This window comes from Epinephelus lanceolatus, chromosome 12 (assembly GCF_041903045.1).
Source record: "Epinephelus lanceolatus isolate andai-2023 chromosome 12, ASM4190304v1, whole genome shotgun sequence".
In the NCBI taxonomy this organism is placed as follows: domain Eukaryota; kingdom Metazoa; phylum Chordata; class Actinopteri; order Perciformes; family Serranidae; genus Epinephelus; species Epinephelus lanceolatus.
Genome location: NC_135745.1, coordinates 7,380,987 through 7,405,293, shown reverse-complemented (window position 1 = coordinate 7,405,293; position 24,307 = coordinate 7,380,987). Strand labels below are relative to the sequence as shown.

General features: G+C 38.6%; 1 protein-coding gene and 1 long non-coding RNA gene across 2 annotated transcripts; one reads left to right on the top strand and one right to left on the bottom strand.

Annotated features, from left to right (window-relative positions):
- Positions 1-4,532: 4,532 nt before the first annotated feature.
- LOC144465067 (uncharacterized) lies at positions 4,533-8,786 on the top strand. The gene is made up of 3 exons (XR_013492423.1): positions 4,533-4,641; positions 5,084-5,151; positions 8,355-8,786. It is a non-coding gene; the product is annotated as an uncharacterized LOC144465067 (long non-coding RNA).
- LOC117271988 (myosin-7-like) lies at positions 7,314-23,285 on the bottom strand. Its single transcript, XM_078172915.1, has 39 exons — positions 23,170-23,285; positions 22,911-22,942; positions 20,523-20,731; positions 20,284-20,427; positions 20,016-20,172; positions 19,884-19,911; positions 19,689-19,797; positions 19,445-19,537; positions 19,285-19,348; positions 18,629-18,727; positions 17,498-17,601; positions 17,259-17,397; positions 16,801-16,919; positions 16,564-16,713; positions 16,291-16,461; positions 15,887-16,196; positions 15,654-15,730; positions 15,099-15,304; positions 14,833-14,956; positions 14,611-14,747; positions 13,786-14,041; positions 13,456-13,698; positions 13,190-13,366; positions 12,961-13,106; positions 12,781-12,871; positions 12,262-12,651; positions 12,013-12,139; positions 11,818-11,936; positions 11,546-11,742; positions 11,280-11,463; positions 11,030-11,195; positions 10,821-10,945; positions 10,412-10,720; positions 10,120-10,323; positions 9,722-10,018; positions 9,453-9,561; positions 9,272-9,363; positions 8,758-8,892; positions 7,314-7,439 (listed from the first exon to the last, which is right to left on the bottom strand). Exons 3-39 carry the CDS (start codon positions 20,721-20,723, stop codon positions 7,419-7,421), a joined length of 5,820 nt encoding a protein of 1,939 aa, XP_078029041.1. The 5' UTR covers positions 20,724-20,731; positions 22,911-22,942; positions 23,170-23,285; the 3' UTR covers positions 7,314-7,418.
- Between the last annotated feature and the right edge of the window lie 1,022 nt (positions 23,286-24,307).

Here is a 24,307-nt window from a genome sequence, read left to right as displayed (position 1 = left end):
AGCAGACTAGTGCAGCTCAGCCTCTCAGCCTTTGACTCTGACCCGTGCGTGACCGGAGGAAACAGCGAATAAAAGTAAGGAGATTGACTGTTCTTCTCTATTGATTTTCTCCGTGACCGACAGAAGCCACGCATATCACGTAAAACAGTGGAATCGTGGCTTTCCGACAAGACCAAGCACTTGTCGGTAGTCCAATGTTTTCACAATGAAAAAAAATGATAAAGTTACACTAAAATAATGTATAACAAAGCTTTCATACAGCTCTGCACACACATTACTTTTGGATGGATTACTCGCGAATGCAGGGTCGCACAGAAATGCCACGCATATCACATGAAAGCGCATCTCCTGTTCTAGGGTCTTCTTGATGTCAAGATTGTCAACCTGGCGTGAACAAACTGAGTGAATGTGTGTTTTTGAGTTTTTCTATGACTTCAGGGAAATGGCTGGGCTTTATTTATTTTGGTTTTCTTTTACACACATCTCTCTCTCTCTCTCTCTCTCTCTCTGTCTCTCTGTGTATCTGTGAGTGAGGGATTGTTTGTTATTGAGTTTACATTATTTCTAATTTGTTAATTTTGTTGTTGTTGCAGGGTCTGATTGTTCTAAGTTCTGTAAATTTGATGAATATTAAGACTACTCTATCCTCACAATTTGATGTCATTCAGATGACTTTCTAGTAATAGTATTACACTACTTTTGTTCAGAGTAGGTTAAAAAATACTGAATGTTTCCATTTTCATATTCTGTCCCTATAGTTTTAATTGACATGACTTTGTTATGGCACTTTAATGTCTGCCTGCCTAATGGGGGGCAGTAATGGGGGGAAATGAAAGCACATGTTCAACTGTGTGTTGATTTGTTTATGATACGCTTCCAGGATAAAAATAACATGCTGTACAGTGTACATGCACTATTGTTGAATAAAATAGCTAATTTTAACAATAAATTTTCTCTTTTTTTCCCCTTGTATAAATATCGTGATATATATCGTATCATGAGTTTCTGGTATCGTTACATCCCTAGGGGCTTAAGATGTTATTTGGGGGATAATATTACCCTCTTTGCATGATTTGATTTAGCTTTCTAATACCATTAAGTCACATGCTACAATTTGTACACCATTCTTATTTACATGATCATTTTCTTTTTTTTTAAAGATTTTTTTTTTTTTTAAGCCACCGACGCCCCTTACATGATCGTTTTCATGTAAGACTTAGCTCAATTAACGATTTTTTGTCAAATACAGTGACTAATTTAATGCTTTTTAATCCTACCCTAAAATGACTTGTTTTGACCATTATTCCCTGAAAAGCGACAGCACTACTGAATCAGTGGGGTGTCTGCTGCAAAAGCAAGGTGTAAAAAAGATAACCATATGAAATAAACTTAGGTATTTTGTTGTTTAGGTATTTGTACAGTTTCTGCACGGAGACCTTTTGTTTAGGTTAACTGAGCTGAATCTTTTGAATTTCAAAAACAGCCTATGTAAAGTCTACAAACACGATGGTTTTTCAATCTCAGTGGCAACATAATTTTACAAACATATACTTTGTTTCATTAGTTGCATATAGTAGTCAAATTAGGTAAGTTGTGATATCAAGATCATACCACCATGTTTAAAATGGGTTGGTACCCTTGCTTCTACCCTTGTCCTTGCCATCTAGCAAGGCATTGTATCCTTGAGCATAAAGATAACCTGTGAAATTCCTGCTGGCTGCCTTCACGGACTGATGATTTAGTGGACAGCCTGAGGGAAGATTATGACGCATGGCAGAGGAGTGAAGTCTTTACACGGAGAGGAGCAGCAACAGGTGATTAAGCAATAGACAGCCAACAATTTACTGTACAGCCATCTGAATCAAGAAACAACAGAACAGACTCACAAGTGAAGCCTTAAGAAAACTTTTATATGAATAAAGTTATATGAGTTTTATGTGAAACTTATTCAGATATCCTTATTCCAATAACATCCTGTTAAGAATAGTATATATTGTAATAGGAAATATCTGTGCTCATTTACATCTGTGAGGTGCTAAGCCCAACAAAATGTCTTTTACTCTGGGACACCCACCATCTGAGATACTGGGATGTAAACTAGATCAAACTCTGTTTCTGTTTCTCCTAAGGTTGACTGGATTAATTAAAATTAATTGTTGCTTTTTTAGGTAGGGTAAAACACTGTATCCAATATTGTATTTTTGATTTTGATTTTGGTTGGTTTGGGTTTTTTCAGCAACAGGGAAGGAGGGAGGAAGGTTAGTACCATGGACAGTGACCTTCCCACTTCTGCCACAGGGAGGTACACCTGAAGTATAACAGCCCAGAGTCTGTAAGTAAACATTACATTTGTCTAATCTTGGAACCTTTTGTCTATTGTCTGACAACAATAAAGCTTCTTGGAGCAACGGCCGTTATCTGAGATCTGTTGTACCCAGTAGATATCCAGGCTAAAACCCCTTTCATGTACTTCTCATTATTTACACTTTGATTAGCAACTCGAGTCGGGTCTGGACAACATTTATGTTAATCTGTATAAACAGGTTTTGCTTATGAATGCAGATAAGTTGGAAAAAAGCTAATAAATATCTAAATTGTTGTCAGACAATAGCCCATGGGTCCCAAGATTGCTTTTCGTCTAATGCGTTCTGCCTCTTTTGCTCTCCACATGGACTGCCTGCTTAGAAGTGATTGGTCAACTATTGGTCTACTCTTACAACAAATGAAAACCAGAACGCTTCAGATACCGTCTTCTATTGTTGCCTACAGATTCTGCATATAAATCAAGATTACATTTTCTCCACTAAATTACAGAAAGTGCATCCAGAAGGACACACAGTGCAAACAGCTCTGATGTAACACTCAGTATCTTCTGATGGGAAAGAAATTCAGTCCACATAGTATGCTTCCAGTCTCAAAACAAGTAACATAATTCATGTATGCACACACATATTTTTAATACAAAACTCACAGTTGTACAATGCTTTTCTGTTTTTGTATCAGTTTTAAGAATGACAAGCAAAGTTAACTCTGCTATCAAACATTGCACTCACTGTCAATTATGCACATTTGGAGCAGTTAAAACCACAGTGATAAGCACAATGTGTCTGATTGGTAGAACTGCACCTTTCATACCACAGTATACAGTTTAGACTATGCAGTCTTAGCACTGGGGGGTAACAGCACTTAACAACAATTGAAAGCAAGTGAGGTTTCAGAATTCTCAAAGCCGGTGGTCAAATAATGCTTATGGCATTTTTAGATAGGGGCATACATACTGGTACACTTCCAAGAAACATATTTACACACACTACACACTTACTGGCACCTGAATGCATACTTATGTATAAAAGAACACATGATTATGGTTTCAGATGGAGTCAGTGAGCCAGTAGGAATACCGTATAATACACAGCAGAGGTGTTTTCTCCAGACTAGTTTACTCCTCTAGAGCTAAGTGCCACAAACCTTTCATAGAACAAAAGCAATATTGGTTGAAATCTAGTTGCCCTTAATAAATATCTGAGACTTACAATTGTACAGGGAGGCTATATTCTGTTTCAGCTTGTTCAGTCCATCTGTTGGTGCATCTGTTGTTTTACTTATAGGCAGATTGCTCAACCAAGGTCTCCATTTATGTAACTACAATAAACAGCCTCTGACAGCAACTCCTGCTGGACCACAGTTAAGTTCACCAGTGAGTTCAGGTAGTAGAGATATGATAAGAAGAAGATTGCAGGTTGTTATAGGGCTGAATGGTAATCCATCGAACAAATGGAGCGCATACCTGAGTTCTTGATTTTTCCATCCTAACTTCCTCAGTTGTTCTTCCTAAGCTTTCTCTCACTTTGACCTTGTTTAAGTTTTCTCCCTTATCTGAATTGAGGATCTAATAACAGAAGGTGACTTGTATTGTACACATCATGAAACCCCTAGAGGCAGATTTATGATTTTTGATATTGGGCTATGTAAAGAAAAATGACTTGCCTTCACTTGAGAAGTAACACAAGAACTACAATAGGTAACTGTTGAACAGGAACTTGCATTTAAGTTTACTCGATGGCTTCCATGATAGAGTTTCGAAAGGATGTTATACAGCAGACCCTGATATACCAAAACCTTATCAATAAACGTTGCTTAGCCAAGGTAACAATAGGAGGTCATTCAGAACGTCCTCCATACACTGTTGAAAATGTCTTTCCCTTTATACCGGAATTCTGACCTCCTTTACTTAGCGTAAATCTATTCCAGGCGAAGAGCACTCAGCCCTCTGTCAAAGGTCCCATTCCCAGCTGTCCACAGTCCTTGTACCTCCAACTTCTGCAATCACATGTACACACAAGGGAAGGTGTGAGGCACCTTGTCTCTCTTAAGTTTGAAATCTGAGCCAACTGTGGTTTTAGATGAGGTTGCTATTGTTAGAATGCTTGTTATTCATTGAGAGTCACTTGAGGAGGTGTTGAGTATTGGACCCTGCCTCCATGTGTCCTTCTCTTGTCTTACTCTTTATGCTTGCCTCCATTCAGACAATGAAGTTTGTGGCTGGTGCATTTGTGCACAGATCTGGAAGACTATAGATTTAGAAGTTGTTCTTCTGATGAAGACTGAACATGGCACATAACAGAGACACAGGGTAAAAAGGTAGGATTTGAATTATATGATAATTGTGTTGTTCATCAAGTGAAATATGACATATGCCCAATCTATAATTTATGCACAATAAATGTAAAATTTTTCATAAAATCTTACTGCAATATGTGTAATTCGAGTAATGTTGTTTTGAAAGATAAATATAGATAAAAGCGTTCCTTTCCATGATGACCCTTGTCGTGGGGATATGTGGTGACATTGTAGTGATTGTAGTCAACTTATTTTAAGTATTTCTGCAATAGTACCAAAGGCTAAAGGCTATGAGATGTTGTATTTTATGCTAGTAAACATACTTTGATGTATTCTTGTAAGTTTTTTGTAATGTATTTGAATAATTTGCTGATGTAGAAATTTCGCTTCATTTGTAATAATGCTGTATGTTTGAAGTGCCTTTGGTGATAAGTTCCTTAGCATTTCATGCTTGTCTTTCTAGGCTTTTTTTGGAAACATCACAAATCTTAGGAATGAGACACCCTCAGCAAGCGTACCTCAGTGTAACAGGTAAGGATATAAGAGAATTGCTGCTTCACATCTCATCATTATCAATGACAGGTCTATCTCTATAAAGAGGTCATAATTATTTGCCAGTAATGTTGCCACAATACTGGAATTTCTAACTTTGATACAAAACATTAAAAGATATGAATGTTCCATACCATTTTTATACCACAGTAACAAATTGACATTGAGGGTATAAAATATATTTTTTTAATATGCCTCTGCGCCGGTGACAGCCATGGCTGTGCATGTTTTCAGATTGTCTGTCCGTCAGTCCTTGCATCTGTATGTCCATACGTTTGTCCATCCCATTCTCATGAACGTTATATTTTGACAAGGAATTTCCTTAAATTTGGCACAAATATCCACTTGGACTCAAGGATAAATTGATTTGATTTTGGTGGTTGAAGGTCAAGGTAACAGTGACCTCACAACTCAGTCACTCTGTTAAACACAATCTCTCAAGAGGACCTGGAGGGATTTTTTTTTTTTTTTTTTTTTAAATTTTGCACAACTGTCCACTTGGAAAGATTGTGATGGTCAAAAGTCACTATGATCTCACAAAACTTGTTTTGGCCATAACTCAAGAATTCATACACTAATTAGGACAAAAATTTAAGACAAAAATCAAAAGATAAGTGGAGACATTTATATCCAAAAGGTCAAAGATCAACTTCACTGTGACACCACAATATTTTCTGGTCTTTATTCAATGTCATAACTCAAAAACAGAGGGAAAGATATTTGGTAAGATACTGAATTGGAGACACTCATCTTGAACATGTGCTGAATGCTGCCATGTTGAAGATGTGAGGGAATCATCCATGTTTTGGAGTTTGTAGCTTCTTTGCAGCATCCATATTCAAAACATCGACTACTATCATGGCTCAATCTGGACAGACACATAAACTGCAACTTGACTTGGTTGTTGGCATACAACCATAAGGAGGTAATTCTAGTTAGAAAATAAATGTAACAAGGCTATAACATGACAATGTTGTTTAGTAGCAGAGAATAGCAGAATGACTGTGGGAAAAAGTTTGAGAAAGTTCAGCTGTTACCGGTGTAACGATACTGCAGGAAATTTGTATTGAAACCTTTTCAAAAAATGCTGTGTGTATCGAAAAATCCATAAATATAATCTCGATAGATATTTTTAAAAAAACACTTCATGGTAACGTGAATTATGTTGTGGATATAATCAGTCTATTTTAATTAACAGTTCAATCACAAAGATTTTCCTGTTTAGTACAATGACTCTTTATCACGACTTAACTGAAACCCTTTATAACCCTTCTCACAGTGATCGCAGTTATTATCTGCAGGCTATTTGTGTCAACAAAACAAATTAGGGGGGCAGACCCATCAACTGCCCAGCATCCAATGAAATCATGCTTTGTAAAGATCATTCAAGTCCAGCAGGACTCTAGTGGTTTAACTCTAAACCTGCTGCAGTGATGTAGAACTGCACTCCAGGATTTGTGTCCCTACACTGTGATAGCACTGTTGGGTGTGAAACAGAGCATATTTCTGACCACACAGAACCCCTCCCTCCACCCTACCCCAACAGTGTTGCTGGATATGGTCAAAGGTGCAACACAAAATTACATTAGTGGTGTATGAATTATCTATAACTAATCACTCCTTGATGGGTGGCAACTAAAAATTGATATTGGTAACTGTTGATTCCAAGACATGTTGTTTGTTGCGTGGTAAAATTAACAAATTAAAGTTTTTTTCATTAAGTATTAACTGTTTTATGGAAGATACAACCAGGTTATAATGCAGAGTGTGTACTGTATACAGAAATCTAGTTGATCTGCTTGAATGTATGTCAGTATGTCACAGCATAAATATAAAAACTTCACAAGGTGATAAACCAATCACGCAGACAGAGATTCAGATTTTAACGAAAAATGCTGCTTTGAATTGTTGTGCAATGATATGTGCAGCTACAATCCCATATTTTACATGTAGGTTATAATTGTGACATAGATACTGCATTTTAATTATGTAGTAATGGCTACATCAGCCATAACTGTAACTGTACTTAACTATTTGAAGGCATTTATAAACATGCAAAATACCCCAGTTAACTTAATGATCACTGGTAGGATTTTGTTCAAGTGTACCAATATGAAGTTGCAGAAAAAGCCAAGGCACAGTTTGAGATGCAGATTACTTTATTCTACTGAACAACTGACATGCTTAGGGAGACACCATTATTCAGATATCAGATGCCTCAGAAACAAGAATTCATTCCATGAGCTTCACTCCCCATCATGTCCTTTCTGAAATAAGAGAAAAACAAGTCAATAGTGAAATATATAGTTCTTTGTTATTTTAAAATGTTACTTCTAAATGCATTATATTTTTTGACACAGTGGCACAATCAAAACAAAATGTTGTAAATTCACTGTCCTACATTTTAGTTTTGTGCGCACAGTATATTACTAAACAAGTGGCATTAATGGGTTCTAGTGATATACTGAGTGGTTAATAAACAATATCTTAAGCCTCGTTTCCGGCAAGCAGTCCGGTTCAGTTCAGTTTAGTTCAGTACACATTAGAACTGTTATTTTTCAGTTTCCATTGTGAAAAGTTGTGGATTGTACCAATAGAACTGTCACCATTTTTGGTCACTATTCTGCTGGGGTGCCTAGCAATCAGATCCGGTACTAAAAGGTGGAGCTAGAAACACTGCAGTGTGTTGATTAGTCAACAACTGTCACTTGCTCAGGTCTTAGTTGTAGCTGGTTTTGAAGGTTCTGTAACCACTGTTCATGCCATGGCAAGTTTTTCATACATTGGTAAACTTTAACTATAAAATGAAAGGATGTTTTGCTGCCTCGTGCAGCAGCCATAGACCGAGAAAAAATAAATAAGTCGCTGTGTTGACTGCGGGCAGCTACTGGCAGCTTTGATGGTGGAACCTTTACTTGTAATGCTGCTCAATGCAGTCAGTCAACTCAGCTTAAATATGACAACTCAGACCATTCCATTTGTTTTTGTTGGCTCTCTTGGATGACATATGCTTTAGGATTGGATCTTTAAGTGTTTAAAAAATGTATATGTATTACAACCGACATATACTCTAATCCTCATCTGGAGAAAAAAACTCAACTCCACTATAGTGCACAAACCCACTATATTTAAATATCCCATGAAGAGACTTTAACTCTTTAACTTTCTTTTTTGTTCTAAAGATGTCGGTGCGCCAACCCTGTCCTGTGGACAATAACAAGGTGCAGACATCCCTCTGTATCACAAATGAAGAAGACATACAGCAGAAGCTGGACGGAGCTGTGAGTAATAACCCTGCCCATATTTCAGAGTACTGTCTGTGGTGGAAACGCTTAATGGATCTACAGTGTATCGGTAGGGGTTACTTTTGGTTCTAAAGGTACGATACCAAAGGTTTTTGGTGGAAACGGCTTTAGTGTTTTATTTGTGATCCCAATGCATTTCATGTGATAAATCATTATATATTTTATTCATAACACATCATCCTGATTGCAACAGCACTGTATTTACTTTAACTCTGAATGGGCACAAAACAGGCACATGTAGAGTTCCTGACATAAAACAGGATAAAAATCAATAACTGACCTTTGACCCCACATCACGGCTCTTGGCACGTAGCTTGTTGACCTGAGACTCAGCGATATCAGCTCTCTCTTCAGCTTCATCAAGCTCATGTTGAATCTTACGAAACTTGGTAAGATTACTGTTGGCCTGTTCCTCCTGTGAAACAGAAATGCAATATCCTTATTAGTGCTTGACTTTACTGCACTTATGTTGTTGATGTTATGAAACTTTACTGCTGACAATAGTTTTTTCAATTGCATTTTCATATAATAATCAATTATGTTTAAGATTATTTATCAGTGTTAATTGACAGAATGTTTGTACTGGACTGTGCAAATCTAATGCGGTTTATCAAGGGCTTATCAGTCAACTCTATCCTTATGCTGATAAGAAAATGCTTGTTTTGGCCGTAGTGTCTAGCTCTACCACATAGCTCTCACTGTCTTGATCAGGAAATAAGCACACACAATAAGCTTTGACAGTTTTAATGCTTTTTTTTCTCTATTAGTCTCTCTAAAATACTAAGAGTACTTACAGCTTCCTCTGCAGCTCTCTTGTAGGATTTGACCTTTAGCTGTAGCTTGTCTACCAGATCTTGCAGACGGGCAAGATTCTTACGATCCTCCTCTGTCTGAAAACAACAAAAGACCAAAGACTTGTAGTTCTAATAGAAATTACACTTTCAGTGTTACACAATTTTGTAAATGAGTTAAAACTTGCCTGGTAAGTCAACTCTTTGATTCGTCTCTCATATTTTCGTATTCCCTTGACAGCATCGCTGGACTTTCTTTGTTCAGCCTCTACTTCACATTCCAGTTCTTTGATCTGTGAAGGAAATGATTTGAAGATTGAGTTTTTTATATTTCATATTTTTGTGTAGGCTTTTTGATTGTGAGGAAAAACAGTTCGAAGATCTATGATATAGTCTGATTTTGATGATTCAGTATTTTAATTAGGTTGTTCACTTTAAATTATTTACACTCACCCTGGCCTCGAGCTTCTGCAACTGCTTCTTGCCTCCCTTCATTGCAATCTGTTCAGCTTCATCCAGACGGTGCTGCAGGTCTTTGATGGTTTGCTCCATGTTCTTCTTCATACGCTCCAGGTGAGCACTGGTGTCCTGCTCTTTCTTCAGCTCCTCTGCCATCATGGCAGCATCAGTAATGGCCTTCTTGGCCTTTTCCTCAGCATTTCTGCACTCTTGTACTGCTTCCTCTACTTCAGTCTGAAGCTGAGCAGTATCAGCCTCCAGCTTCTTCTTTTGATTTATCAGACTAGTATTCTAATTTGACAAAGTTAATAATTAATAGTGGTATTTCCATTGTGAAAACAATGAATGTAAAACAAACACAGTAGAATGTATTGATGATTGCTGCATCTCACCTGTGAGTGCAGTAGCTGCACTCTTTCACTAACGTCCAGCAGCTCTTGCTCAGCAAGTTTGCGACTTCTCTCAGCTTGCTCCAGAGCACCCCTGAGCTCCTCCACTTCGGCCAGAAGTAGGTTGTTGCGTCTCTCAACGATGGCACTGTTTTCCTTTAGATCATCATTGGCTCGAAGAGAGTCATCAAGCTGGAGTTGAGCATCCTGGAAGAGTGGAACAATTATTGTGAAGCAAGGTAAATCAATTAATAACATACTATGTCCAAGGTGTTCTTTAAAAAAAAATGCAAACCTTCAGGTGTGCATGAACAGCCTTAAGTTGTTTCTGAGCCTCAGCTGCCTGCCTGTTGGCCTGGCTCAGCTGAATCTCCATCTCATTGAGGTCTCCCTCCATCTTCTTCTTCAAACGGAGGGCCTCATTCCTGCTTCGAGTCTCGGCCTCAAGAGAGCTCTGAAGAGTATCCACCATACGCTGTTGGTTTCTCTTTGTTTGCTCCATCTCTTCATCTTTTTCAGACAGCTTGCGCTCAATATCAGCCTTAATCTGGTTAAACTCAAGCTGGGCTCTGAGAATCTTGCCTTCCTCATGCTCCAGTGAGGCCTGTCATGAAATAAGAATGAAAATGAAATATATTTCAAGTTATTACCAATATTAAAAAATGTTCTTAAGGTTCACCATGAGCACTTTGAATTCATCACACCTCTGCTTCCTCCAGGGCTGTTTGTATCTCAGACTTCTCTTGTTCCAATTGTTTTCGAATCTTCTCAAGTTCATGAATGCTCTTTCCACTCTCACCAATTTGCTCAGTGAGGTCAGATATTTCCTCTGAGAAACAAAATGTAACATTATCACTGGTTTACTCATGACAACAAATTCTTCAATGGAGGCGTGAGCTGGTGTCACCCTTACCCTGCAGATTCTTATTCTCTCTCTTCATGGTCTCCAGATGTTCAAGAGATTCTTCATAGGAGTTCTTTAGTTTGAAGAGCTCAGTGCTCAGAGACCTGGCTTCCTTCTGAGAGCTCTCCAGCTCTGTTTGAGACTCTTCATACTTCTGTTTCCATTCTGCCAAGATCTGAAATATATGTGCTTCAAGGTCAGTTACACTGTCATTCTTCAACTGAAAGAGTAAAAGTGCCAAATGATTTTTAAATTTAACCTTGTCAAAGTTTCTTTGCTTCTTGTCCAGAGCAGCAGCAGCAGCATTAGACCTCTCCACATCCACCATGAGATCTTCAATCTCATTCTGCAGCCTGTGTTTGGTCTTCTCCAGAGAGGAACATTTAGCATTCACTGCTTCTACAGCCTCCTCGGCCTCCTGCAGACGCTGAGCCAGCTTCTTTCTGCATTATGACAGAATTCATTCATGGTTAATTGCTTTTAAACTTTGCCAAATTGTTGGAGTGAAAATACATTTTTACTCACTTAGCCTCCTCCAGTTCCTCAGTTCTCTGGATGGCATCAGTTTCGTACTTAGTTCTCCACTGAGCCACCTCAGAGTTGGCCTTGGACATGCTGCGCTGAAGTTCAGCCTTGGCCTCCTGCTCCTCCTCATACTGCTCCCTGAGCAGGTCACAGTCATGACGTGCAGACTGCACTGCATGGGCTAAAGCATTCTTGGCCTGAAATGAAAGCATATCTCAGTGCATCTTTATACCAACATCTGTAACAAGTTCTCACTTGTATTTGGTTGCTACCTTGACTTCCTCCTCTAGCTGTCTTTTTAGGTCTTCAAGTTGTTGAGTGTAGGACTGTTTTCCTCTGGTTAGTTGAGACACCAGGGAATCCTTTTCCTCAAGCCGCCTTGAAAGTTCACCTAATTTTGATGGAAGAGCCAAATGAGTACTTCATTATATCCCACACAAAACACACTGCTTAAATCAAATGCATACCATTCTCAGTCTGAAGCTTTGCTTTCTGCATGGTGAAGTCATTGATGGCACGCTGTCCTTCCTCTGCCCTTGTTTTATATTCATTCATCTGGTCTTCCAGAGACCGGCACATTTTCTCCAAATTGTTCTGGAAATAAAAAACATTAACACTGGCACATGACCTACCTCAAAAATATAAAAGGTGGTTTAGACTAACAAAATAAAATGTTCATCAACCAGTAGGCAGAAAAGGGATTAAACAAGAGTTACCTTTGCCTTAACAATCTGCTCCATATTGGAGACGACATCATCCAGCTCCAGTCTGAGCTCACTCTTCTCCTTCTCCAGTTTCTGCTTGACTCTCTGCAGGTTGTCGATCTGCTCTCCCAGATCAGCAACACTGTCAGCTTGTTTCTTCCTGAGAGTGGCAGCAGTGGCTTCATGCTGCAGAGTGGCCTCTTCAAGGTCTCTGCGGAGTTTCTGGAACTCAGCCTCCCTCTTCTTGTTCATCTCAATCTGGGCAGATGTTGCTCCACCAGCCTCCTCCAACCTCTCACTGATCTCCTCCAGCTCTCTGGATAAGTCTGCTCTCTGCTTCTCCACCTTGGCTCGGGCAGCTCGTTCTGCCTCAAGCTCTTCCTCCAGCTCCTCGATGCGGGCCTAGACCAAAATGAAAGCAAAACCCTTAATGGAATTTTTGGATTTTGACTGAACTATGAATCATTGTTTTGAAATTCCATGTCCATGCACCATCTTAATCAAGTTTCTTTATCCTATTTAAATTATTACCTGTAACTCCTTCAATTTTTTCTGGAGCTGGGCACTCATCACTTGTTCATCTTCTATCTTGCCAATAAGTTGGCTGATTTCAAAATCTTTCCTGTGGATAAAAAAGAATAAATTGACACGTTCCTGCTGATACATATTTTAATATCTGTTTTTATTTTTATAGAGCAAAATTTATGTTACTTTTTCAGCCTCTCTTCGAGTTGCTGCTTGTCATTTTCCAGGTCCATGAGACTCTCTTGAGTTAACTTTAGGTCTCCCTCAAGCTTCCGCTTTGCTCTCTCAAGATCCATACGCACTTTCTTCTCTTGCTCCAGGGACCCTTCAAGCTGTGGGTGGTAATGACTAACTTTTTATCAAGCCATTATTTTACATGTTAAAAACAAATGCATCTGATCTTGTAAATTCTTACATCATCCACTTGCTGCTCCAGCTTAACCTTGGCCTTCGTCAGAGTGTTGACTTTGTCTTCTTCACTCTGCAGGTCATCCAGTGTTTGCTGATGAGCTTCCTGTAAGGCTTTCTTTTCCTTTGTCAACTTAGCAATGATTTCATCCAAAGCAGCCATCTCCTCAGTCAGGTTCTTAACCTATGGCCAGAGGATTTTTTTTAATCAAGGACTTCAACACAAGTGAGTTGTTTTGTTGTTAATTTCACAACAATTAGTGTTTGTGGTACCTTGTTCTCAGTAGCGTGCTTCTCTTTCTCCACTTTGGCCAGAGTTAACTCTAAGTCATCAATGTCTTTCTTCAGCTCAGAGCACTCATCCTCTAATTTCCTCTTCTTAGCAGTCAGTTCAGCATTCAACTCCTCCTCATCCTCTAGTCTTTCTGACTGCTCTTTGATTTTTGCCTCCAGCTGGATCTTGCTCTTAATCAGCCCCTCACATCTTTCCTCAGCATCACACAGATTATCTTGCTCCTGTTATTTAAAAGGCACAGCATTAAACACTGGCAGACTTGGTTTTAGTTTAATATTTTTTCTAATGCTGACAGATTGTGAACATACAGATTGAACTTGAAGCTGCAGGTCATTCTTCTCTTGGAGAAGAGAGACCATTTTTTCTTCCAGTTCCTTTTTGCGAGCTTCAGATTTTGCGTAAGCCTCTTTTAGTTTGGCAAACTCTTCCTTCATGGTGGCCATCTCCTTTTCAGTCTCTGCTGATTTCAATAGGGGTTTAATCTTGAAGTACATCTTCATCCAGGGCCAATTTTTGACCCCCATGAAGGCACGGATGTTCCACTGGATCACAAGTAGTGCGTCCCTGTAGACAACAAAAAGTTGATCATAAAGCCATTTCCAGCAGGGATAAATCCATGATTTTTTTTTTTACTACCTCTTTTCATTGAGAAATAACAAACACAACACGTGAGAACAGCAATGTGTACATATGCCCAAATTAGATACCCACATTTCCTAAATACGCTCATGTTTTCATATCCTCACATTAACATGTACAAAATGAAACAAATAAATCCAGTTTTAACCTGATTGCAGAACTGTCTTTTTCAATATGACCTAAATCTATTCCCACCCCTCACAGTGCTCTCCCATGTTTGATATTTGGTTCAATGGCAGTTGTACTGTTTGGTTTGTGTACGTAAGGAAGAGCGCATGTCCATTTTGAGGTACTGCTTTTTGTGTGGATATGGTTCCTTAATATTTTCTTATAGGTTGATAGGTTTTTCTTGAAGTTTTCCCAGATACGAGTTAAGGGTCTAAGGATAGAGGATGTCGCAAGATTTACAGACTGTAAAGCTCCTTGAGCTTTATGAATAAAACTGACTTGATTTGAGCTGACTTACAGATTTGGGCCTTGCTGTGAGCAGTTACCTGCGTTCAACAATCTTCTGGAATTCAATTCTCGCCAGAAGTCCTCTTGACCGGGCTTGGATGCCAGTGATGATTAGTGCTAGTCGGTCATCTCGCATTTCCTCCAGCAGACCCAACAGTCCAGCTTTGAAGAACACCTTTTTTATTTTAGGCAAATTAGATATTCAGTTGTAACATACAGTGTATGTTATGAAAAATGCATTTTGTATATATAATACCGACCTTGGTGTGCCCCAGTTTGTATTGGTTATGGTCAATATCCAGAGAACCTAACAGTTTCTCAGCAGCCTTCTTGTTGTCGATGAATTGTCCCTCAGGAATTGCATTAGGGTTCAAAATACGGTATCTGACACAAATACAACAAATAAAATATGTAGGATGTTGTAAAAAAAAAAAAAAAACAACATATAATAATACCACAACAATTTAGACAAGACATTCACTGTCACTGGTAGTTATAAATTTGGGTTTGTCAATCACATGTCAACCTCTGTTTGAAGTCTCCATAGAGAATCCTGTTTGGGAAGCCCTTTCTGCAGATCCTGATGCCTTCCAGCACACCGTTACAGCGTAGCTGGTGCATCACCAGAGGGTTCTCCATGGCCCCAGGAGTCTTGGTCTCATTGGGGATGATGCAGCGTACAAAGTGAGGGTGAGTTGACCTCAAGTTGGTCATCAGCTTGTTCAGGTTCTCCTGCAAGTTTTAATGCATAACTTTGAACACACTTTATGTTTTTGTTGCGTTTGACACGATAACTTCAAAAAGACTGTATTGTAAAAGACAAATGTATACCCAGATGATTTAATCCAATATGTTAGCAGAACTCGGTAACTGTATCATAGCCATGGGAAAGTATGTACACAGTACTGTTGGTAAATTATTAACTTTTCTGTCTTGGTTTGCTTAGATACCCTTTTCATCTATGCTGTTTACAAAAACCTTGAACCTACATGTGAAGTGTGCAGAATTAAACTCCTTCTAACTTGGACACATAACCACTACTTGAACATGTGAATGAAAAAAAAAACGATAAATATCTTACCCTGTGCAAAGCTGATACTGTTTGGAAGGATGAACCTTTCTTCTTGCTGCCACCTTTGCCTTTCCCACCAGAATCAGCTATATAAAAAATTATAATCACTCACATTTCATTGACAGAAAGATGTACAAAAACTGTTCAGTGATTGAATCTGTATTAAGATGTTCACCATTGTCAACCATTACTGTATGTTTTAGTATATTTACATTAATTATAAGTAGTGAGTGTCAACATACCTGACTCAGCTCCTGCATAATTTGCAAAGAGGGTAGCTAACAGCTTGAGAGTAGACTTCTGGAAGAGTCCAACAACGGTCTCATTCAGAGGATCCTTGTTCTTCACTAGCCAGTTGTTGATATTATAATCAACAGTTCCAGCATAATGAACCAGGGAGAAATGGGCCTCTGGTTTCCCTTTGACAATTCTGGGCTTCTGAAAGTTACCAGATTTCCCCAGATGGTTGTCATAGAGCTTAGCTTTAAAGGTGGTATCAGAAGCTTTGGGGAACATGCACTCCTCTTCAAGGATGGACATGATACCCATGGGCTGAGGGGACAAAAATATGAGTGGTTGAAAACAGTTACAATATTTTCAGTCAGTCTTTATGTTTGTCTGGACATGTAATAGTCCAGTATCTCACCTTTTCAATCAGGTCAATGCAGGCCTGCAAGTCCATCCCAAAATCTATGAAAGTCCATTCAATGCCCTCTTTCTTGTACTCTTCCTGCTCCAGCACAAACATGTGGTGGTTGAAAAACTGTTGCAGTTTTTCATTGGTGAAGTTGATGCACAGCTGCTCAAAGGTGTTGAACTGTAATTACATTGATAGTAAGCAAAATTACCTCAGGAATAAAAATGTTAAACAAACATGTTTACCCATGTTTATTAGTTGTGTATTCCATTCAAAACTCACATCAAAGATCTCAAATCCAGCAATGTCCAGTACACCAATAAAGTACTGACGGGGCTGCTTGGTGTCCAGGGACTGGTTAATTCTCACCACCATCCACAGGAACATCTTCTCATATACTGCCTTAGACAGTGCACCGACAGCATAGTACACCTGGGGAAAAGATCATTAGTAACATCTTTATAAACTTAACTTTTTCTTAAAATAAGCTATCCTCAAAAGGTTCCCTCAAGTAATTACCTGAGCGACATTTTGTCCCTTGGTGACCCACTCATTTCCTACTTTGACTCTTGGGTGACAGAGACCTTTGATGAGGTCAGCAGAGTTCAGGCCCATCAGATATGCAACTTTGTCAGCAACTGAGAAAGTTAAGATATGCATCAGTCTCATATGCATAAGGCTCTGCCTCTTTAACCTGACATTTATCGCTAGACTGTAGTATTACACTGCATTAGTTTTAGCATATTGTAACTAATAAACAGGTACGTGAGTGCAGTGAGCAAAAACATAATCATTTGAAAAGTTTTATTTTTATCATATTATTGTGTCTCAGGAACGGCTAGGAGTCTGGATCTATGTTGCACCAAATCTTAAATAATAATAATAATATTAATAATAATGATGATGATAATAATATGTTACATTTTGTATTATATATTATATAATAATAGCCATCTACATATCACAGCCTCTCTCACCTTCAGTGCCATCAGCTTCTGCCTGCTCTTCTCGCTGCTTCTGCTTAAACTTCATGTTACCATAGTGCATGATGGCACCAGTCAGCTTGTAAATACTGTTCTTCTCTTCTTGAGTGAAGCCCAGCACATCAAAGGCGTCCTGAATAAAAGAAAAATAAATAATTATGATATTTTCTTATTTTGATCTAAATTGATGTTTGATTAAAATGTTGCTTTTGTCAGTCAAAAATTCAGCTCACATCAGTGGCCATCAGCTCTTCAGAATCATTGATAGAGGCTACTGTCGTCTCTCCTTGGGAGATGAAGGCGTAGTCATAGGGGTTGTTGGTGATGAGCAACATGTCTAATATTACAGTCACAAAAAAGAAAATATTTATTTTATGATAGAATGCATACAGTAGTACAGCATGGTAATAATAACCGTATGTCACATGTATAGCCCAAATCACTTTGATGTTGCCTCAACAACAACAATCACTTACAGGTAGAACACTGGCAGTTAATTAGAATTATGGAGATATGTAAAATCAGCAAACTTGATGATTTCTGTCATCATTTTCAGCCATAGCTCTAACATTTGAAAATATATAGTTTTTTTTTGTTTGTTTGTTTTTAAGATATTTTTTGGGGCATTTTTAGGCTTTTAATTGATAGGACAGATGAGCGTGAGGGGGGGGACAGAAAGGGGGAGTGACATGCAGCAAAGGGCCACAAGCTGGAGTTGAACCCGGGCCGCTGCGGCAACAGCCTTGTACATGGGGCACCTGCTCTACCACTAAGCCACCGACGCCCCTGAAAATAGTATATAGTTAAACACTGTGGTGTGACCTATCTGATGTTTCTGCTGTGCCTATTGTATGTACTTTGTTGCAGTGTAATCACCTTGGATAAACCAAATCTACCAGTACTGAAAACAAGCAATGTACTGCTGTGGACAGGGCCGCAATTAAATGTATTTAGCCACCAAAAACTTAGAATCAGTGTAAGTGTACACTGTATTTTGAGATTTGCTTCGCTTTACCTTACACACGAACCAACTGACCCCGCAGTAGACCAGCAACTCAGTGTTCTGCTAAGTTAAATTACTGCTTTTGTGAATGGATTTTGGTTGCTTTGATATAACAGCTTCAGTTTCCTTTTGGAAAAGGCCATTTAACAGAGAGGTAACGCAGTGAAAATATTCTATAATATAGCATGCGCTTAACCTTTATTTAATTTGTCTTTTTTGGTGGTCTTTTTCTAGATGTTTAAAAACTAAATAATTGAGGCAGTGTTTGTTTAGCAATGTTTGATTTTATGTATGTGATGCAACAATTTTCTACCAGTTATTGTAAATAAACATTGTGATTCTATCTATATTGTACACTTACCCAGAAGTTCTGGTTTTTGCTGAGACAAGATCTGGTAGAAAATGTGGTAGTCCCGCTCAGCTTTAAGCTGATAGGTCACACGAGACTTCTCCAGGAGGTCTGTTAGAGGTATAATTAATGTTACTGTGTTTCAGTATAAAATAATTTGCATAATAGGCATGGGTTTAACTTTAATTACAAGAATCTTACACTCAGCATCATGCAACTATACAAATTTAACAGTTTTGTACAGAAATAACACATTTTCTAAAACAAAATGGTCAGAACTGCCACAATTTAATGTGATCAAACATTTAAATACTTTTTGTTAATTGTGTTTTATTGGCACATTGGTTGAGAGGTTAGCATTAAGCTCCTGGGTTCAAATTTGCAATAGCCTTTCTGTGTGTCTGTACATTCCCCTAGTCTCTGTGCGACTTTCTTTGGTTACTCTGATTTCCTATGTGCAGGTTAGGCAAACTGGTGACTCAAAATCTCCCATAGGTTTGAATGTGAGTGTGTATTTGTGTGTTCCTTTAGTATGTGTGTTAGCTCTGTGATAGTCTGAAATCCTGTCACTAGTCTCTCACATACTTTCATTGGTTCTAGCACCACAAGTTATAAAATGAATAGGTGCCCTAGAAAATGGATGTAGAGATGTATTTAGTTTCACTTACATGTTTCGATGTCAGCAGAGGCCAGCTTTCCTCGGTTGTCAAAATGAATTCTGATAAATTTACCCTAAGAGGAAAAGTAGTGTTCATTTATATTTCTAATATGAAAAAATAACCTTCAGTGATAATCAAGTAGCCTCACTGCAGTCACACAGACACTCACAAATCTGGAGGAGTTGTCATTCCTGATGGTCTTGGCATTCCCAAAGGCCTCAAGAGCAGGGTTAGCCTGAATGATTTGATCCTCCAGGGTACCCTGAGTTCATCAAACAAAGACACTTCAGGTTTACAGCCATTTTTGAAAAGCTTTATGAAAGAGAACTCGACTTACTAACTTATTTAAACTAAATAATTTACAATTGATTTTTTTATTGTATTATATTAAGAAATATGTATGTAATACACACCTTCTTTTCAGCAGCTTGGTCTTTCTTCGCACCTGGAGCAGCAGCAATGCTGGCAAAGTACTGAATGACACGCTTGGTGTTTACAGTCTTTCCAGCACCAGATTCTCCACTGAAAGAGAGACAGAAAGTTTTAGTCTAAGATCCATGACCCTTAACTACTGGAGAGATTTTTTTTTTCTTGGCAACGTGACTTACGTGATGAGGATCGACTGGTTTTCTCTGTCTGTGAGAAGAAGAGATTTTCAAAAAAATTGTCAAATGTATAAGTAAAAAACGTAATGACATTAGAGCTTTTGAATAAAATTAAGGCTTAAGTAGACGTTTTACCTGCCAGCATGTACTGGTAGGCATTGTCAGAGATTGAGAAGATATGAGGAGGAGCTTCACTCCTCTTCTTTCCTCTGTAGGCAACAACCACCTCTTGGTTGTAGACTGGCAGCCACTTGTAGGGGTTGACAGTCACACAGAAGAGCCCAGAGTAGGTCTGCCATAATAAAAGAGGAATAGACAGTTGGGGTTTTAGATGCTGAGATGTCTCATTAATGAAGTAGTTACAGTTAAAGCCATCATCTTACAATTAAAGCCATTGTCTTACATAAATCATCCATGCTGCGTAACGCTCTTTGAGGTTAAACAACACAGCAGGCTCATGGAGGAAGGTGAACATCGCCATGTCCTCAATTTTATCGAACTTTGGCGGGTTCTGAGGGTGAACATCACACTCCTTCACTGTCACAGTCTGCAGAAAGAGATGACACAATTTTAAACAAAGGTTTAAACATGTATTAGCCTATATTTGAACTGAATTGAACTGAACTGAAATGATGTACATACCTTTCCAAATTCAGTCTGGACAGTGACAGAGTCACCGTCACGACTAGTGATGGAACCTTTGACATACTCAACCTCTGGATCAGGAACAAAGCACTCCTTCTTCATGTCAAATGGACGTGTCTGGGCTTCTAGACGCTCCTTATCTGACTTCCTAAGATAAGAAGCAGCTGTCCCAAACTCTGCCATTGCGGCATCACCCATTTTTTAACCTTTAACAAAAAAACATTTTGTGGCCTGTGATTTTCTTTGTACACACATATTTGACCCAATGATGATTAACATAAGACCCAACGAAAACACATACAGTCAGGTCCATAATTATTTGGACAATGATACAGTTGTCATCATTTTGGCTCTGTACACCACCACAATGGGTTTTAAATGAAACAATGAATACCTGCTTAAAGTGCAGACTCTCAGCTTTCATTTAAGGCTTTTTTCAAAAATGTAGTATGAACTGTGTAGGAATGACAACCATTTCTTCACACAGTCCCCCGAATTTAAGGGCTCATAAGTATTTGGACAAACTAACATAATCATCAATTAAACAGTCAGTTTTAATACTTGGTTGCAAATCCTTTACAGTCAATGACTGCCTCAAGTGTTGGACACATAGGCATCATCAGATGCTGGGTTTCTTCCCTGGTGATGCTCTGCCAGCCCTTTACTGCAGCCGTCTGCACTTCCTGCTTGTGTTTTGGGTGTTTTGCCCTCAGTTTTGGCTTCAGCAAGAGAAACGAATGCTCAGTTGGATTCAGGTCAGATGATATGACTTGGCCATTGCAGAACATTCCACTTCTTTGCCTTAAAAATGTCTTTGGTTGCTTTTGCAATATGCTTCAGGTCATTGTCCAACTGCACTGTGAAGCATTGTCCAATGAGTTTTGAAGCATTTGGTTGAATCTGAGCAGATAATGTAGCCCCAAACACTTCAGCTTTCATCCCGCTGCTCTTGTAAGCAAGGCAAGACTTCACTAGAATAAATACAGAGGGTTTATCACAAGATGCAAACCATTGGTTAGCCTTAAAAATGGAAGGCCAGATTAGAGTTTGTCAAAAACCATCTAAAAAGCCTGTACAGTTGTGGAACAGCATACTATGGACAGATAAAACAAAGATCAACTACCAGAATGATGGCAAGACAAGAGAAGGAAGAAGGGAAGGAACTGCTCATGATCCAAAGCACACCACCTCATCAGTGAAGCATGGTGGAGGTACTGTTATGTCATGGCCATGTATGGCTGCCAGTGGAACTGGTTCTCTTGTATTTATTGATGATGTGACTGCTGACAAGAGCAGCAGGATGAAAGCTGAAGTGTTTGGGGCACCATTATCTGCTCAGATTCAACCAAATGCTTCAAAACTCATTGGACGATGCTTCACAGTGCAGATGGACAATGACCTGAAGCATACTGCAAAAGCAACCAAAGACATTTTTAAGGCAAAGAAGTGGAATGTTCTGCAATGGCCAAGTCATATCATCTGACCTGAATCCAACTGAGCATTCGTTTCTCTTGCTGAAGCCAAAACTGAGGGCAAAACACCCAAAACACAAGCAGGAAGTGCAGACGGCTGCAGTAAAGGGCTGGCAGAGCATCACCAGGGAAGAAACCCAGCATCTGATGACGCCTATGTGTCCAACACTTGAGGCAGTCATTGACTGTAAAGGATTTGCAACCAAGTATTAAAACTGACTGTTTAATTGATGATTATGTTAGTTTGTCCAAATACTTATGAGCCCTTAAAGTTGGGGGACTGTGTGAAGAAATGGTTGTAATTCCTACACGGTTCATACTACATTTTTGAAAAAAGCCTTAAATGAAAGCTGAGAGTCTGCACTTTAAGCAGGTATTCATTGTTTCATTTAAAACCCATTGTGGTGGTGTACAGAGCCAAAATGACGACAACTGTATCATTGTCCAAATAATTATGGACCTGACTGTACAAGACAAACAACATAATATGAATAATGAACCTAGAAAATGTACATCCCCACACAAAAATCAGTACTTGCACAATCATTGTCTTTTTAGCATACCTGTATTCTTTAAAACATTTTATCTTTAGCTTTTTTCCTTTAATAAAAGGATGCACCTTTGACATTAAATTAAAGATTCAAGAAGGTTATTGTCATATGCACAGTAGAAAACTCAGCAGTTGGCACTGTACAATAGACATGCAGAGGTCCTTCACATGTAAGAAAATTGGATTACAGGCCCTTTTTAATGTGACAACAACCCCAGAATGTCAGAATCAGAAAAGGCATTATTTGTTGCATGACATATGCATGTATCAACAGAAAAGGAAGATACTTAATAATTGGGTAAACTGTTGAATTCCATAATAAAGAAATGATTGCAGTCACTTAAATGTAGCTGTAAATTTTACCTGAGGTGTTTCCCTCCACAAGTACTTGGGATCTGTGTTATTTGTATTTTGCAAACAGAAGCAGACAGAATGTCATGTTACATCATTATCTGAGACAAATCAAGTGACAAGTATAAAAAAGCAGTAACACAACGGATCTCCTCAACCACAATGTTTCACTAACCCCTTACGAAATGTTGTTAGCAGTAACAACTGTCAATATAGAGCACTCTTCACTTATGAAGCAGCAGTTTCCCATTTGAGTGGATGTTTTTCTTACCTTTGACCGTCAACCTTTGTCAAGTGAAATGATGGATCCAGTGGCTGACACCAGACTGCCTCTCTTAATAAAGGTTGTTAGTCAGCCAAATATGGGGATGCATATCAGAGAAATGGCATCCAGGTTTCCTTTCACAAAAAGCATTCTCCAAATTGGGTAGAGCCATGGGCTGCTATTGTTGCTCTCACCTTGTGAACAAGAGACTAATACGATAGACTGGACATGACAAAGAAAGGGGAAGGCAGGAGGTGGGGGAGAGGGGACAAGCTGCAATCTATCAAGTAATTCTCTTTTGTCTCCATAAGTTACATAAAGTAGTTTTGGAATGATAATCAACATCAGAATATCTAATGATAATTAAGTTTACTTGATACTGGAAATTTGATTATTAAAAGTTTCTATGCTTTGATTGAATTACATAAATCAATGCCTGGCAAAACTTTCAAAGACATCATTATTATAAAAGGGACTAGAGAATCCCTTTCTATCCACAACACTCAAATTAATTGTGATCCAATTAATTATTAATCTGTATCATGATCAAGACATGATAGGTCCTATGATACTGTATGCTCCAGAACAGCACTAATGGCACATGTTCTTTCTTAAAATACATTAATTCAAATGCTTGTAATTAAGGGCCATTTGTTAAGTAGAAGTTAGATCCACTGTTCTATATTATAATGGTGGTCCTATTCATATTTTATCATAGACTGTGCCTCTATAGTGTAAATAAAGTAGGCACGCAGGATTTATGTGACATCAAACATCTCGAGATCTGACGTTCAACAATAGTCCGTCAAGTGATAGGGTGTGAAATACATTTCAAGAGGGAGAATAAAGAGCTGCAGCTGTTGTCTACAGATAGGCAAGACAAGGCCAAGGTCACAGCTGTGAGATCCCTTTTTCATCACTCACCACTGTTCACAGATATATGCCTATCTATATCTAACCCTGGTCATTTGGCATTGTGTCCTTTCTTTACCATCAATAACATTGTTCAGACACTATGCAATCCAACTCCTGGTTATATTACATGAAATTTCAGTTACTTGAGCTGACCTTTTGAGACAGACACTTATCAATGACCTGAACCAGGACTGCAAGCACATGGGCTTTTAAAGTCAAGACCATTGAA

What these genes read in the sequence shown, in the direction of transcription:
- LOC117271988 (XM_078172915.1), bottom strand. Translation starts at nt 20,723, where the DNA reads ATGGGTGATGCCGCAATGGCAGAGTTTGGGACAGCTGCTTCTTATCTT. An exon ending in ACCAAGCTGCTGAAAAGAAG is followed by an intron (nt 19,538 to 19,688) that starts GTGTGTATTACA and finishes TGATGAACTCAG; the next exon opens with GGTACCCTGGAGGATCAAAT. An exon ending in CTGTTCATGCACACCTGAAG is followed by an intron (nt 10,324 to 10,411) that starts GTTTGCATTTTT and finishes CCACTCTTCCAG; the next exon opens with GATGCTCAACTCCAGCTTGA.